The sequence below is a fragment of the Gnatocerus cornutus genome, chromosome 1, assembly GCF_029298725.1.
Source record: "Gnatocerus cornutus isolate USDA-ARS CGAHR chromosome 1, icGnaCorn1.1, whole genome shotgun sequence".
Classification (NCBI taxonomy): Eukaryota; Metazoa; Arthropoda; class Insecta; order Coleoptera; family Tenebrionidae; genus Gnatocerus; species Gnatocerus cornutus.
In genome coordinates, this window is record NC_142233.1 from 28,070,172 (window position 1) to 28,086,758 (window position 16,587).

At 38.2% G+C, this 16,587-nt stretch overlaps 4 protein-coding genes across 5 annotated transcripts in view; 2 read left to right on the plus strand and 2 right to left on the minus strand.

Annotated features, from left to right (window-relative positions):
• Nucleotides 1–1,722, minus strand: part of lobo (coiled-coil domain-containing protein lost boys) — a 50,386-nt gene extending 48,664 nt beyond the window's left edge. The window contains exons 1-2 of the mRNA XM_088048542.1: nt 1,306–1,722; nt 1,107–1,232 (exon numbers count right to left, since the gene is read on the minus strand). Coding sequence (XP_087904668.1) covers nt 1,107–1,232; nt 1,306–1,686 — 507 coding nt within the window. The 5' untranslated portion in view covers nt 1,687–1,722. The remainder of the gene's footprint in view (nt 1–1,106; nt 1,233–1,305) is intronic.
• A 527-nt stretch (nt 1,723–2,249) lies between these two features.
• Nucleotides 2,250–12,690, minus strand: Atg2 (Autophagy-related 2). Of its 2 annotated transcripts, none has more exons than XM_088049671.1 (24): nt 12,340–12,690; nt 9,761–9,929; nt 9,446–9,592; nt 9,293–9,395; nt 8,916–9,243; nt 8,323–8,480; nt 8,124–8,275; nt 7,926–8,078; nt 7,618–7,879; nt 7,199–7,477; nt 6,673–7,149; nt 6,441–6,622; nt 6,036–6,332; nt 5,658–5,990; nt 5,417–5,607; nt 4,938–5,369; nt 4,582–4,891; nt 3,805–4,535; nt 3,599–3,758; nt 3,324–3,549; nt 2,997–3,274; nt 2,797–2,951; nt 2,605–2,748; nt 2,250–2,554 (listed from the first exon to the last, which is right to left on the minus strand). In XM_088049671.1, exons 1-24 carry the CDS (start codon nt 12,508–12,510, stop codon nt 2,309–2,311), a joined length of 6,084 nt encoding a protein of 2,027 aa, XP_087905797.1. In that variant the 5' UTR covers nt 12,511–12,690; the 3' UTR covers nt 2,250–2,308. The 2 variants fall into 2 exon arrangements, with proteins under 2 accessions (XP_087905797.1, XP_087905795.1); XM_088049669.1 differs by having other exon boundaries at nt 6,036–6,344.
• A 341-nt stretch (nt 12,691–13,031) lies between these two features.
• TrpRS (Tryptophanyl-tRNA synthetase) lies at nt 13,032–14,715 on the plus strand. The gene is made up of 3 exons (XM_088049687.1): nt 13,032–13,362; nt 13,452–13,863; nt 13,919–14,715. The coding sequence occupies exons 1-3, from the start codon at nt 13,224–13,226 to the stop codon at nt 14,601–14,603; spliced, it is 1,236 nt and encodes a 411-aa protein (XP_087905813.1). The 5' UTR covers nt 13,032–13,223; the 3' UTR covers nt 14,604–14,715.
• A 285-nt stretch (nt 14,716–15,000) lies between these two features.
• On the plus strand, nt 15,001–16,440 carry LOC148181274 (uncharacterized). Its single transcript, XM_088048653.1, has 4 exons — nt 15,001–15,535; nt 15,581–16,219; nt 16,269–16,289; nt 16,367–16,440. Exons 1-4 carry the CDS (start codon nt 15,001–15,003, stop codon nt 16,438–16,440), a joined length of 1,269 nt encoding a protein of 422 aa, XP_087904779.1.
• Nucleotides 16,441–16,587: the final 147 nt, after the last annotated feature.

Sequence of the window (16,587 nt, forward strand, 5' to 3'; positions counted from 1 at the left end):
GCAAAAGGACCCAATTAAAAAAAGAAACAGTTCATATTAATAAACTATGAAAAAGAAGATAAAGAAGCAGGAAGTGAAAAAAGTAAAAAGAATAGTAAAGACTTATAATGAGAGAAAATTAGAAGAAAGAGGGAACAAGACAAAGGGAAAAACTTTTCTTAAGCTGTCAACAGTGAGATGAGAAAACAGTCAAAATGGAAAGTAGAGATTTCGATGCGAGTGTAGAATAAAAAAAATATTCTCTAGTCTGTTCTTTATTAAGAAACGGAAGATTGATGTTAATCAGGATTATAACTACGACACACTATGAAGAAATATGCAAAATTTTCAATGTGAATATCTAAAGAAGTTTTATGAAGAGCCTAAAAAACGACGAAAGGGCTGTTGATGACACTTTTTTTGATGCTGCACTGATGAAGAAGGAATGAGAAGATGCACGTTCAAGCAAGAGGAAAAACAGAAGAATTACAGAAGACTTTGCAAATGCATTTATCAGTAAAATACTAAAATATCTAATTGATTCGTCAAAATACGTACATTACTTTGTTTGAAATTACGATTTATGCGCCATCTCACGTTTAGAGGTCTTACATTCGCAACCAGGCAGTTCTTTGTGCAAAAAAGTTTGAAAGGATCATAGTCGCGCCGGTTTTTGCAAGATTATCGATTATGTATTAAGTCTAAAAAAAGTGATAATTGCTTTGATAAAAATCAACACAAAAATACCGCAGTTTTGCCATTTACGTAATTGCAACTTTTTTCGTAGAACCAAATCTTTGATTTTTAAGCGATTTAGAATCAATCTTAATGCACGTGTCTGAGTGTAAAATACGATGAAGTATAAAACAAACTCTTGAATTGAAACAAAAATGTCCAGACAATTTGACTTTGTTTTCTCTTTCAAAGTTAATTTAAGCGCCTCGTAATTGGACAACAAACACAAAAATGAGGGTAAAAATAATGCAAAGTATATGTAAGCGATAAAAACTCATATTCTATTTACATCTTAATTTTGCGAATTAAATTTGTTCATCGATGCGTCAATTGGAGAATCTCTTTCTCATCCTCAGTACGAGGTTCTCAAAAAGTACTAAAAAGCTACTTACTATTAAAGTGGGAATATCAAACGGCTCAACTCGCACCGCATTCGCCACAAATTTCGCGCAGTCCTGCCAAGTTTCAATTTCCGGATACAGAAGCGTGGTGGGTCGCAGCGTATTGCAAACCATTTTCTAAAATTTTTTAGGACTTGTACTCCATCTATCGACTCTTTGGTAAAAAATCTACAGCTTTCTCTAAGCTCACCTGCATTCCGCACTCGTTAAGACTTGCCAGGAATAACTGTTTCCTGTGAGGATATTTCAAACAAAACTGTCTTCTGAAGTTTTCAGCATACAGAAGGAGTAATTTTTCTTTATTGGAGTTGGTCAAGTAGCTCTCTGGGAAATGCAGTCTTCCTTCAAAGTCCGGGCACTCGATTTCAGGCCAACACAGTTTAATTAGTCCCAGTTCATTCGCAATGTGTGTTATATCCTTTAAAGTTAGGTCTACCGGTGAAGGGAGCTCCCGGGGAGCATCCAACATGTCGATGTAGTGGTATCTGAATTCTTCCTCCTCCAGTTCTTCATTGTTCTCTTGTTCAAGTGATTGGAGGTAAGGAATAATATCTTCTTCTGAAGGAAACATCTTTGGATCACGAGGAGACTTGACAAATATAACTGTCACTATGGAAACGGGTCGTTTTCATGGTAACGAAACAGGTGTCAGAAATATAAAAATTTATTTATATTGCATACATGAAAATTGTTATAATATTCCTATCACATAACAAATGGTAATTCTACCCTCTCTTCATACTGCTGCACATTCAAAATTTTCATATCACACTTATCACCACTTGCACGTATAAATAATCAGTACAAAGTAAAGTAACGTTACAATTGTACATTAAATAATCTAGGTACGAAAATATCACCTTTGTGAAATTATGCAGAAATTTTGTATGGCTTCATCAGCACCTGGCTGGTATAGTAAGAAAATAGATATTGTCTCAAGAAATAAAAAAAATCTCATCTCTGTTCACGTGAACTCCGACAAACTAACTTTTGAACACCTACAATCAAAATCACTGCAATGAACGATTGTTTCCTATATTAACTAGTAACGAAAATCAGAACTAGAAAATATCTTTCTATCAAAACACGTTACCTATGTTGACATCACTTAAACGTGGAAAAAAGCACATAATGTCAAACTGTAGTTATAATCTTATTGGTAAAAAAAAATCACAAACCAGTCTCTTAATTTATCACTCGTAAGAATCATATGCATCTTCGCTCCTCCACTTCTCGTTGGCCTCTTTTCGGGCGTCGGGAACCAACTGGCATCGCATGCCCCCCAAAACATTATTTGTAGCCTCGGAAGCGATAATGATAGGTTTGATTATAGTCGGCGGGATTTGTCTGATAACCCCCCCAACAGCACCGCTGTAGCCTTTTTGTTCGTGTTCGTGAGAAGCGACTTGCAGAATATTATCGGCAGTTTCTTCAATTCCCTACAAGATACGCTCATAAAAAAAGTGTTAATTCGGTTACTCATCGTTACCTCCTTAACTAATTTGTACGCATTCGTAACCCCCTCTCGGATGTCTTTAGGTTGGCTGTAGCGCTTTCGGCGAACTTTGGTCTTCGGATTGATTTTCACACTAGGGCCTGGCGTCAGCATATCAAAAGCTGTTTCAGCAGTTATCTAAACAAAAGAAATCAACACGAGTTTTGTGGTGTATTGTCGACTTACTTGTATCAAATGAATTAGTCGAGTTGTTAATTCTAAAGCAGCCATAGCTGTGGAAGTCGTAAAACTATTAGCACCACGATGAAGGCCTCGGAAGAACCGTCCATCTTTCTTGTATTGTTCAAAGGGTAAAAAGAACAAGTCCCTAATTCCTTGGTCTGAAAAATATAGTCAGATCGAGTTTCCACGTCTTTGTCACTCACATAATTGTACAAAGGAGTACATCGGACCCACTCCGACCAAGAGATTCGGAATTTGATTCTTCTTAATATCAGTAACCCATTCTTTAATAAGGAACATCATCAACTTTTCAAATCCCAACAGTCCGTGTCTATGTGTAATTCTCTTTAGCCTCAATTCCGAACAGTTTAATTGGGCCAAACCCATAAGGAGTCCTTGCAGAGGCCCGTGCGTCCGCAGATCAAAATGTTTTCCGTGATAGTCTAATCTTATAGGCACATCTGGTGAGAATATAACTTTCCTGCAAAGACCTCGAGTTCATTTGTCGTCAAAGAAAAAATCACACAAACCTAAAGTAAATGGGACTTTCCTCCCCCGAACTCCTCGAAACGTGTGACGATTCATCGCTCGAGTTTTCGGTCGTTTTATTCTCTGCTTCGAACAACATGATGAGATTTTCGTTGACTTGCTTCTTCGCTTCTTCTTTGACATGCTCTTCATTGTCGTCGTTGACAGTCATCACCGGTGGCTGATGAACCGGTGTGTTATGCTTCGAAGTGGCAACTTGCAAATCGTCTTAAAATTGAAAGTCACATTGGGACCAACCCTGAAAACGTAAACTTACCACCTTTGGTGTCAGTACCAAGGTCTGTGAAAAAAGTGATGAGGAACCCGAGCGCGTCTTGGTCGATATTGAAACGGAGAGGCAAAGCAGATATTTTTAGACAACACTCTTGGCTCCGGAGTTGAGGGTCGGGTCTTACATGGAGAGTTTTTATCACGAGCTGAAAAAATAGTTAAGAGGACTCGGCGGAGATATTTTTCGCTTACCATGTTGGCATTAGACTGCTTAGGTCTGACTTGACTGATGTATTGGTACAGGAACTTATTCATGTTGCTACTTTTCAAGCGGTCGCGAATTTCAATCTCCGCTATAATTAAAACTTGTCGCGACGCTTTAGAGGACGACTCAGGATAAGCTTCGTGAAGAAATCGAATCTTGTTAAGCTGCAGCTCCATTAAAACGTTATGATCCCGATTAGGCCCTCCTTTAGTCAACCAAGACTTCTTCTTGACTTTCTCACTTTCAATAACAACCCTCTCCTTCTGAGAATTCGAAAAACTAACACTATCTCTCAACCTCATATCCGAGAAATTCACAGTTTTCTTCAACTCTTTGTCGAGCGCGCCGAAATCGTTACCCCCATACATGTGCCAAACAATGCTCATTTCGCACAACGTATATTTCTTCGTAGGAGTTGGGAAAGTCTTTGGTGTTTTAAGAGGATCGCTGCGTTCGCTCGGAAGCGCAAAATGATTTTCGATTATTCTTACGGGGTCGTCGGTAAGCCACTGGATTTCCGGAACACCATTCTTTGGAAATATATCAAAACCGGGTTCTTCATCGATGAAGCAGAAGTCTTCATCGGACTCCGCCACGAGAGGCGGATACGTTACTTGTCCTAGTTCAGTGGTAACTTGAGGAAGCGGTCGTACAGGATCTGCTTCGCCAGGGAAGTAAAATCGGTTTGTGTCGTCGCCAGCGAGCTGCTCCATGCTTGCTATAATAAAAACGTGTTAGACTAAGAAGTGGTTAAACGGTTCTACCTGAGGTGGAGCTGCCTTCGTCGACGTCTTCCAGAGCGTCCTGAATCAGGTCATTAATTTGTTGATGCTGACTCGCAGAGAGATTATTGATTTCTTGGGGTTCCACAGAAACCAGTTCTTGTTCAGGCAAGTGGCGAGGACTAGAAAAGGCACTTCCGCTTGACGTCCCATCGTCTGGCAGTACTAAATCGCCGTAATTCGCCAAATATTGAATGAGCTGAGTTAGTCCACGAGCACTATCCGCGCAGGTGCGTATGTGTATAATGTCATTCGAAGCTCGCAAATCGAAATGAGGCGTATCTACGTTTTTCTGCAACACAAGTATTATAATCTCTTCGATGATCGAGTAAAACCACCTTATCAGAAGTCTTCAAACTGATCTCAAATATCCCCAACTCTATCACGTTAATGTAGTCCCGTCTCAAATCCACGGGTCCGAAATATGGCAGATTATTCTTCTTCACGCCTTTCTGGCTCAGGAATAGCCCGCAATCTTCCGCTATGAATCTCAAAGTTGAACTGTTAACTTCTGCGCTTAAATGCGAGGAAATGCTGAATGTTCCCAGCGTTATAACAGCTCGGAGAGGCAAGTATCGGGGGCGATAATCAATTGAAGAGTCCCAAAAGTGAAGAAACAACTCAGTTAAGATCTGTTTGCTGGTGTACCCCAAGATGGGGTCGTCAGTGACGTTGAAAAAGTCAATGAGTTGAGACACCCAGCTGTTGGGCTCATTGCACATTTTGTGTCGTAAAGTTATTTTATTAAAACCAGCGGCTATGGAGACGTTCTAAAAAAATCGAATTGAAGCACCAGAAAAGGGTTCAGTACACTTACTTTAACATTATGCGTTTCATGACTAGCTTGAATTTTAACACAGAGAGTGACCATTTCGCGATTTCCTCCACGCTCCTTACTGTTGGCCAGCATCCCACTTTCTGAAGGATAAATAGTAGGAAGCAAGTGTTTCCCTGGCGTTGCTCCGATGTCTTTCAGTGGAGGACCATGACTGGGGGTTGAAATCATCTCTGAAAAAAAACCAAATGTACCAGAAATTCGTAAATACAATAAAACGTACCACAGTGGTGCATTTGAGCTTTATGGAATTCCACACAGGTGTAACTTAAATCCGAGTCTCCCATGTACCCACTGACCATGAAGATCGTAGCGTTTTCGACGTTGATTAAAAACTCGCCCTGCTGGTTCGGTATGACGTTATTAGTCCCTGCGTCGCGCACAGGGGTGCACGTATAAAGCAACCCTTGACCAATTTGAAAATTCAGAGTCAAAAAGCTTTCCTGCTTTGATTCAGCGACAATTTTATTGTTGGATAATTTCATCTTGGAGCCGTAAGTTGAGTAGAAAATTGTTGTGGCGGCTTCGTTTTCTTCGTCACTGGTACTGTCAGAATCTTCAAAGGGATAATTACTCGAGTTTATTTTCAATTAGTTCTTACCGTATTGGACTCTGCTTTTGCAAATGGTGTACACGTCCTGAGTATCAAGATCGATGTTCCCAAACCGTGCGTAATTAATATTATCGTACGCGGGAGCAGCGGGTTTATGTTTCGGAGCGCCGGGTTCCCACAGGAACAGGTCGTTGTTGATTCTGTTGTAAAGTTTCTCGTACATACATTTCGAAATTAGCTGCATTGATAGAATTGGTAACGTTATGTCTATACGAACTCGAGAGGAGGCCGTGGTGGATTTGATAAAATCATTTATTTCTGTCTTATCACCTGGTACTAACAGCTCTTTGGAATCATCTGGAAAGCGTAAGATATCAATCTAAACAACGTAAAACGAAAAGTAAAACCCAAAAATTGGCATTTTTGGACCTTTCGTATCCCGGAAAATCTTACCTGCTTGGTATTTATGATGCGGAGTGTCACTTTCATAAATAACTCTCTTTGCACAAAATGGGCCGTTAGGTTTTTGGTTTTCTAAGAGTCCTCCTATAATGGAGGTTGTCATAGGATCCTGTGGGAACTGTGGCGGCTCCTCCAGATCCGATCGCTTTGAAGGAACGATCTGAATGTTCAACCTAAAACCAAAATCGTTCATTCTGTACTGTACTGTAATCATTCAACTCACTTGCACTCCGTCATAGCGTCTTGAAGAGAAGTCATAGGTCCGTCCTCATATCCCGCCTTCCCGATCTGCGCAGGATCAGCATTGGCGTCCTCATGGTAAGCGAGATTCAAACTCCTACACCTGAGCGTGTAATCCTGAATCGACTGATTCGTTTGTAGACACGTCTGGAAGATCATCCCCGTTAACCCCAGGGCCAAGAAATCCTGCCGCACACATCTGTGCCACCAAGGAGGTTTCGTCATATCGTTCGGTGGTCTCAAATCCGGAATTGGGAATCGTAATTTCACTGTTATTTCCGGAGAAGTTATTCTAATATCTACTTTAGAGTCACTTGGATTTGTTAAATGAGCGGTGTTGTCCATGGCCCACGGGTTATTCACTTTAGAAACGACACATATCTGTTGCGGATTCAACAACGCTGCGATTCTATCAACTAGGGTAATATCTAATTCAACTAAACACTTGTGCAATTCAAATCTAAAAAATGAAGAGTTAGCGAGGTGGTATTTTAGATAAAATGACGTACAAGAGATCAGTCTTGGGTCCTGTTTTGCTACTTTTTGTATTTTTAGCTAAATGTTTAAAAATTAACTTAAGGCTAGGTTTGGCAGTGGCAGGACTTTCGAACTGAGGAGATTTAGCTTCACTAAATGTAATCAAAGGTACGTGCTCTATCCCTTTCGTTTCGCTGTTGTAGAGAAACTCGCTTAATTCTAGTTTGGTGGCTTCTAAATAACCGCTAATTGAAAAAGCACTGCTTGTGGTTTTTTCATCGCCTTCTAGATGAAGCGGTGACGCCATCAATCTAAAAAAGAAGCAATTAATGAGCCAATTGCATTCACAATCAGCTTATAAAAATGTAGTAGCAAAACACGTCAATCGAATTAAGAAATTATAATGAGCTTCCCTGCATTGTCATTAAAATGGAATTATAATTCAGTTTACCTTAGATGGTTGAGTAAACAACAGGCGTCATCTAAAGCATTATTGACTGTTCTAAAATCCCCAGCTGAGAAAACATTAAACGCATGTTTAAAAAACTTGGCGACAGTAGACTGCATTTGAGCGACACTGGAAGGTGCCAATCTACCATTGGCTGTCGACGACTCGGTTAAAATATCTTCGTTTAGTAACACGAGCGCTAGAGACGTAATATGAATCTCAAATCGCGATATTTCAGCTGTAGGGTCCACGTCGATCTTATTCACTATAAACAGATATAAAAATCTCGTAAGATCGTTACCATGACTTACTTTTCTTGCGAGTGCGACTTGTCATATCAGTGTAGGAACTTGCCATGCTGGAACTAAAACTAGACTCCATTGTACTTGCTGCAGACATTGTTTCGTATAAACCGCACGAGTGCTTTCCTAGAGGAGTAAAGTTCTCCTCGATATCGCTCCCGTCTGAAAGAATCGTTAAAACGCGCTTACATTTATGTCGGTACAAACCTAAAGCACCCGTTGCCCACCCGTGACCGCCGCCAAATCCATATTCAAGGTTCGGCATGGGATTAGCCAATTGCTGCTGCAAGTCTTTCTCTATTCTTTCGTAATCCGTGCTTGACATTGGTTTTCCTGCGTATTTCGTACTAAGCAAGTTGCTGCAAAATAAATATAGAAGAGAGAACGGGCAAAGAGTAATTTTCACCTCTGATCTTCCACATCTGGGCTTGTCCAACCCGTCGCAAGTTCGAAGAGGAGGTGGATTTGCCGAGGAGAGAGGAACAGAAGGAGAGGTGCGGTGTCAATTTTGATGGACACCTTTGGACCGTCCAGGTCTTCGGTGCGCTTCAGACGCACCACAAGCTGCGTACATCAATAATTATAGTTAGACAAGGCTAAAGAAAGTGGATTTTCGCAACTCTCGACTGATACCAGGAAATTTCGCATCAGGGTGTATTCAATTTTTATCGATTGCCTGTTAATTTGCGTAGGTAGACTCATCTTGAAAAAGCGATAAAAGTCGGGTCTAAATTCAGCAAGAAAATAAATCCGTATAATTTTTGTAAAAAAATAATCCGATAAGATTTCAAGCATTCAAATAAATGTTGTTTATGATGAATGACAAAAGTGTTTTCTATTGAATGTAAATAAAACGTGTCACCTTCTATGTCATATTTGCCGTAAAAAAGTCGTGCGTGCTATTTGCGCAATCTGTTTATTATTATGTTTCACGTTTTTTAATGAGAAAGAAAAATAGATAAAAACGCCAATTTATAAGTTCCCAATTTTTTAAGGTACCTCAATTTTTCCTCCGAATTCTCCAAACTTGATGATACTTCGATCATCGTTTGAAATGTATTGATTCTTGTTTCTTCCCTCCTTAAACTCTTCTAACTCTTCCTCCGCGATATTTGATGTATCAATAATGTTCGACAAAGAATCCGACATCGTGGATTCCGTCCGTGCATTCCCCGAAAATTCGACGGTCGATATTGTAATGCCCTGAAAACGCGCAGACCTGGCCGTATACGACTGCTCAAAGTACCCTTTTTTCTCCTCTTGTTTGGAGAGATCAGTGGCCTCCTCTTTGGGAGGGTCATTGGACGATTCGTCTGCGTACAGTATCCTGCAAGTAAAAATGAGTTTGTAAATAGTAGTCGCTCTTTAAACCTTACGATTCTACGTTGAAAACTATTCCGACTCCAGTGGGACTGCCTTTGGGAAGATGTTCAAACTGAACGACCGAGTTCACAAGTTTGACTTTTATCCTACTCAAAACTGTAAAAAATTGTCGTTACAACAGTCTCAAAGGGATGAAGAATTTTTACTTGAATCTATTGTCTGGGCGAAAGCTTCTAAACCCTCGTAGCTTTGATTGCTATTCGGGGAATTCCCTAATCCTTGTTTTACACATTCTTCGGCCAAATGCATGGAACTGGTCATGGATGACCACATGGACTCAAACATTGAAGTAGCTGCAAAATTGCCTTCACACCAAACTGTCAAAATTGATGATCAAGCGAAAGCAAGCATGAATAACGATAAATGAAAACAAAACACCTTGTAATCATGAATGTGATTTGCAACAATACAAGCGCTAAATTAATGTAAATGGGGAAGCGACAAGGCTGCGTTTTACTAACCAGATTCATTTCGTTGTTTGGGCTGCATCGTGATCCGCAAAGAGGTGATTTCGATGATGCTGGATTCTATGAGGAGGGAACTCCATGGTACCGTTACAAACAACTCTTCAATGAAACCGTCGACGAACTGGAAGGGCCAGTTTTGTTTTTCTGCTAATTCGTTAAGAGCCTAACAAAAAATAAATAAACAAAATAAAACTAACAAAAATTTAATTTAAAGAACTGTTTATTTTTAAAGTCGTATCTTTTTTAAAATTAATGGTGTACATTCGAAAATAAGTTTTTTCTAATAAAAGTTAGATCACGTATTTTTGGCGTATTTTTGAGAAAATTTGCAAATTAAATATAAGCAGGCCAGTTTAATATACCGAGGAAATTCTTTCTATAATTGCGTCGCACAACTGGAAAATGGACCGACCTTGCGATTTGTTAATTCGGAGCGCTTGTGCTGACCCTACATTTATTTAATCTTGACCTTCGAAATGACACTTATACGTTTTTTGATGTGTTCTTCTGAAGATATTCAGAAAATTTAAAACGGACAACATAGCAGAATAGCAGGAGGTGTATAACAACTGATATGTAAACATTATTGTTTACATGTTTGAGTTGTATGTACAGAAATTTGTAAACATTTTCTTTTCTGTTATTCTACTTCTTCGAATAGTGATGTCATGCCATGATATGTGGGGAGCAATTGAGGCACGAAAATAGTAAATTCTAAATTCAATGTTTCCATTTCCAAATTAAGATTTTAAGAGCTGGATTGCAATTGTTCCTACTTAAAAATTTAGTGTTGTGGTGGCGATTGTTGCTAATAATAGATCATTCGAAGTTAATTAACAATTGAAAAACTGTACGTAAATATTTTGATATTAAACCATTTGAGTCTGACTGAGCTGATTTACGGATTACTCAGACGACCGGAATTTTAACAGCCGCTTCTCATTTTCATGATAACGTTTGTGTATGCAAAAAAAATATTTTCTCGAGATCCAAAAGTCTTGAAGGTTCTTCAAATACAAATTTCGAAACTATCTCAAATATTATTTTGAAAAGTTGCTTTTTGCAAGAAAATAATAAGAGTTTGAGAATAATTTTGGGAAATTTTATCTTAGGACAAAGATGTTATATAAACAGTAACAAATTTTTCGACGAATTCATGCTTTTCACCAAAGTATCACCAAGAATTGTGCTAAATCTAGATAAAAAAAATACATTTTAATGTTTTTTATTAGCACAAGTTGAATTAAAATTTTGTTTCATCTCACGCAAAATTTCGCGAGAAAATCAGCGGTGTGCGGAAAATCCATCCACAATTTTCAATGTGAAATTTAATGTCAATTTTTAGCTTTTGTAGGATCTCAATCCGATTTTGTTTAGATTTAAAAAAAATACAAAATATTAAACGGCCAAAGATGATCATTTTGATTTATGTTGTATAGTTTAGTTTATAATTGGAAAAGTATTGCTCTGGTGGGAACAAAATTTGGCATTTTCGTTTTTTTTTTCGAATGATGCCAGATTTATAGTTCAGCCAAGTTGGTCTGAGCTACCATAAAAGCATAAAAATTTGCGGGCTACCGCAACGGGACAGCTTCAAAAGATTCTCAAGTGCACATAATGAGGGTTTATTTGCTCAAGTTTGCACCCTGCGATAAGAACAGCATCCCTAAATAGGCCAGATGTCTCGTCATAAATGACAAAATACCGCAAACTGTCCGGTTGCGGTTGCCGTCTAATTTTTATGATTTTATGGTGGCTCAGACCAACTTGGCTGAACTATAACCAGATCTGACCAAGTTTCCATCGCAAAAAAACTCATAAAATGGAATTAAAAATCAACAAAACGAAAATAACAATTCTACTGTTTTATGAGTTTTTGTTGTTTTACCGTTGTGTTGTATTTTTTTAGTACTTTTATAATTTAATTACTAATAAGGATCAATTTTCTGATTATTTCATATTTCTACAGCTTTAAATCCTAGTGCAACTTGAAAAATATCTTGAAAATATGTATCAGTATAAATAAATAACATGTCAATTTATTTATAGAACTAATTTAGACAACTTTTCATAAACATATTTTTCTTCAGGTAGATTCTTTTGTTACAACCGGGGTGAACGTCCCCGGTGAAAAATTCTGTCAAGGCTGTAAGTTCATCTAAACAGGTATAAATTCTCTGTGAAAAGTTCCAAATCTTTTCAAACAAATTCTGTCTTAAAATTAGCCTGCCAAATCCCACAACAATTTTTAGTTTACTAAATGACTGATAACTGGCGCCCTAATCAGCATTGTAAAATTAGCCTAATGACGATTATACAGTCTTAAAACTTTTCAAAAGACAGTCAACGAAAAATCAATCACAGTCCAGAAAATCAGAGTCTGATACATAATTTGTTTTGATGGCGCATGTTTACATGTTCCAGACATAACAGTTGGAAACCTCGAAATTACTTGAAAAACAACGACGCATTATCTTCAAAAACCCACATTTCATTAACCAGAAATACGTAAATGGCGTTCAATTAGTTTCCAGCGGGTGTCAGTTCCCAGAAATGCAAAAATAGTCCCTCACCTGTACATCCAGACGAAGATTTTTCAACACACAAGTGCCTTTGTATAAATCCACTGTGAGATGTTCCGCCGTGAGTTTTTCCTCCAAGTATTGTCCCACGTATCTTTGGATTAAGTAGATGTAACATTTTTTCTTCAAGTATTCTGGTAAATTGGGTTTATACCAAGGCATTTTGCCTTTTACACGTTACCACACCAAATATTTACATACACCTTTGTTTTGATGCCCATTAGCACACTACACGACGTGCTCGCACCATCTGACAGCTAAACAGCTGTTTCCGTCCATGCGCAGACATGAAGGACTGAAAACGAAGGCCAACTTTTAACAACGGAGTTTAACACCGTTGGATTCCACATAATTAGAAGAGTGCAAATTGGAAAACGAACATTTCAGGAATTTTGAAGATTTTTTGAATTTCTGACAAAAATAGACACTGACACATTAATTTACGGTTGCCAACTATGCAACCCAAAATGCACCACTACAACTTCAGTTCGTTCATAAAGTGGTCTCACTCCCAGATCATTTTTTCATAATCAATATTTCTCTAAAATTAACAATTTTTTTGCGTTATTGATTTGTTCAAATTTTAATTAGTCCACGATGAAAAAAACAATATGCCTCTGTTACGTCTTAATAAATGGCTTCTATGCTTAAAAACAGAGTAAATATTCGATGAGCGTAATACTCCAACTTTTGCGGTGTATAGCTGGTTGTCAAAGATGGCGGCGCTGCTTTGAAAATGTCAAATGTCATCTCAACATCTAACGTCATCGAAGTGTCAGATGTTCGGATTTGTAACCTCACTATAAATTTGTGATAACAGTCCACGTTGAACTCTGTCTGTGTTAGTTTTTGCAGTATTAGCATCAACATTCGTCATGTCTGGAGAAATAATTAACAATTTCGATGGTCTCAATGTAAGTGAAAAAACCGCGGAACATGAGGAAGGTGATTTCGTGGATCCCTGGAACGTGGTTACCACCTCAGAAACAGGAATTGATTATGATAAATTAATAAGTAAGTTTAATTATTTATTATTACAATATTGTTCTTTACATAACTGCAATTATCCAAGTATTGCATCAGCTCACTTTTTGTCATTTTAGAGAAGTTTGGATCAAGTAAAATCGATCAAGAGCTGTTGGATCGCTTCGAAAAAGCAATTGGTCAAAAAGTGCATCATTTTTTAAGAAGAGGAATTGTGTTTTCTCATAGAGATATGCATTCCATTTTAAATAACCACGAGGCGGGAAAACCTTTTTATTTGTACACTGGAAGGGGGCCTTCTTCACATTCCATGCATGTGGGACATCTTATTCCTTTTATATTTTGTAAATGGTTGCAAGATGTGTTCAATGTACCTCTGGTCATCCAGTTAACAGATGATGAGAAGTTTTTATGGAAGGATTTAAAAATGGAAGAAGCAATGAAGATGACCATTGAAAACGTCAAAGACATCATAGCCATTGGATTTGATGTAGAAAAAACGTTTATATTCTCTGATCTAACATACATAGGGTAGGTGTTTTTTTTTTCACACGAAAAAATAATAACTGTTTTGATTTTCTCACAGGCAGTGCCCAGAATTCTACCAAAACATGATCAAAATTCAGAGATGCGTCACGTTCAACCAAGTGAAAGGAATCTTCGGGTTTGATGACAGCTCCGTCATTGGAAAAGTTGCCTTTCCTGCGGTCCAAGCGACTCCGTGTTTCTCCACCTCTTTTCCTCACATTTTCAAAGGAAAGAAAGCCCCCTGTTTAATTCCTTGCGCGATAGACCAAGATCCATATTTTCGGATGACTAGAGACGTCGCTCCCAGATTGGGCTACCAGAAACCTGCATTACTCCACGCTTCTTTTTTCCCAGCCTTGCAAGGTGCACAAACTAAGATGTCTGCTTCTGACCCCAACTCTACTATCTATCTAAATGATACTCCCAAACAAGTGAAGAATAAAATTAACAAACACGCTTTTTCGGGGGGACAAACTACAGTCGAGGAGCACCGGAAAATAGGAGGGAACTGTGATGTGGACATTTCATATCAGTATTTAACGTTCTTTTTGGAAGATGACGAAAAATTAGAACAAATCAGACAAGATTACACCAGTGGGGCGCTTCTGACGGGAGAATTGAAGAAGATTTTGATTGATACTTTGACGCCGGTGGTTTCGCAGCATCAAGAGCGTCGAGCGAAGATCACAGATGAGCTATTGAAGCAGTTCATGACGCCGCGGAAGTTGGCTTTTGATATATAATTTGTGATTTACTTTGCTATTTATTGTCACTGTTATCACCCTCATAACATTTTATTTAGTTTTAAGAGTAAATTATGTTTGGTATTTATGAAATAAAACAGTTTGCCGTTAATCCTGTTGTTATTGCCGCGGATTCATTTATTGAGCTATTTCCCATTGGAATTAAAAAAGTTTCATACTTAAATCTATTTATTACTAAAGAACAGTAAAATCTAAAACAATTTGAAAGTTTGAGGTCAAATTTTGATCGATCGTACTGATTAGATTAAGTTTGGAATAAAAACGTCGCATTTACTATTTACGATTTTTTGTCTAAATGTAAAAAAATCACATTTTTTGAGTAGCAGTTTTCTGAACAGTCAAACATCTGTCATGCGTTTCAAAATTCATCGTATCAATGACTGACGCAGAAAAGAAAATCGTCTGCAACTGCAAGGGCTCCAAAGGCAAAGATGTCATTGTAATAACTATCGAAACTTGCTGCCGTAAAACTTGCGATGGACTAACGGCAGAAAAAAAACCACCAGCAGCAACACCAGCAATTTCTCATGGTGCAAAGTCTGCTACAAAACTAAGCGAACGAGGAGATGCAGTCATAAATTCAGAACCAGACTCAGAAGTACCGAAACCAGATCCGGTACCTGAGCATCACGCAAAAGAAGAAGAACATGAGAAAACTAAAACGAAGAATGTTGAACGCGAAAATAAACGTGTTTTTAAATTACCAATTTTATTGGAGCGACATCATGGCCCGGGATGCGCGATGGAGATTAATGTTTTAGAAAAACATGAGAATTCGTGCATGTATAAGAAAGATGAAGTTGATGGACGAACTCCAGAGGATCGCGTTGGAAGCTATGAGTGTATCGGTCGGCTGGTTTTTAGAACGTGCAATCCAAATGAATTGGAGGCTGATTCTGGTGGAATTTCGAGTAAATTAACCAACTGTTCAATCATACGTTAAATTTCCGTTGCAGGTGTTAATGGTGGCGCTAGTCCTACTGCCATAAATACTTATAAATCTCTAGGGCAACTTCCTTCTATCCATACACCACCGCCCTCACCTCAACTAAGTATCCAAGGGAACGTATCATCAGCTTCAAATCCTTCTGTAGTAGAAGCAGCCCCTGGTTCCAGTGTATCAACGCCTACAGTTATAGAAGCAAATAAGCCACCTGAACCGGGCAATGACTACGTAATAGTTGATTCAAAATCCCAGGAACTACATTCGTTTAAAAAAACTCGCAGTTCTATGGATTCGCAGCGGATAATGATGCTAACGACCCCTAACATTCCGGAATATCCGGGAAATAAAAGACACTTTCCGGGTGATGATTGTCGATTACACGTGCCGAAAATTCCCCCACAACTGTCTCCGTTAAATGAAAAAATCTTTGCATCCAAGAAAATATTTCCTTCGTTTGCAGATGAAGGAAACCAGACGGAGTTTGCTTTGAAGAATGCGGAAACTACCACCAAAAGATCGAAGCAGTCTCTCGAAACTATAGCTTCGTTAAGTGATTTGTCAAAACAATTAGAGAAGCCCAAGAAGACTTTTTTTGGGTCTTTGTTTCGGAAAACATCGAGTAAATCGACGGATGGATCAAGGAAGTTTAGTTCAAGAAGAAGATGAAAAAACACAAATTGTAACAATTTAAAATAAAGTAACTAAAGCAGAGCTTTTTGGTCAAACGACCAAATTTTTATACTGACGTAAAAATAGTTGTAGAATAATACTTCTAAAAACTGTTATTCTTCGATAGAAATTACGTGGACTGTTTTTAGTATTCATAGTCATAAGTTTGTCAAGGGATTTCGTGTTAAGCAATCAAAATAATGAATTTTTCTCAACGAAATTCAAAACAGAATGTCGCAAGTTTTTCACCAATTTAAATGTCAAAATTCCACCAAAACAAACACTAGTGTTATTGTCCATGTTCTTAGTAAATAATAAAGCATTACAAATAAAAAAAGATAACAACAA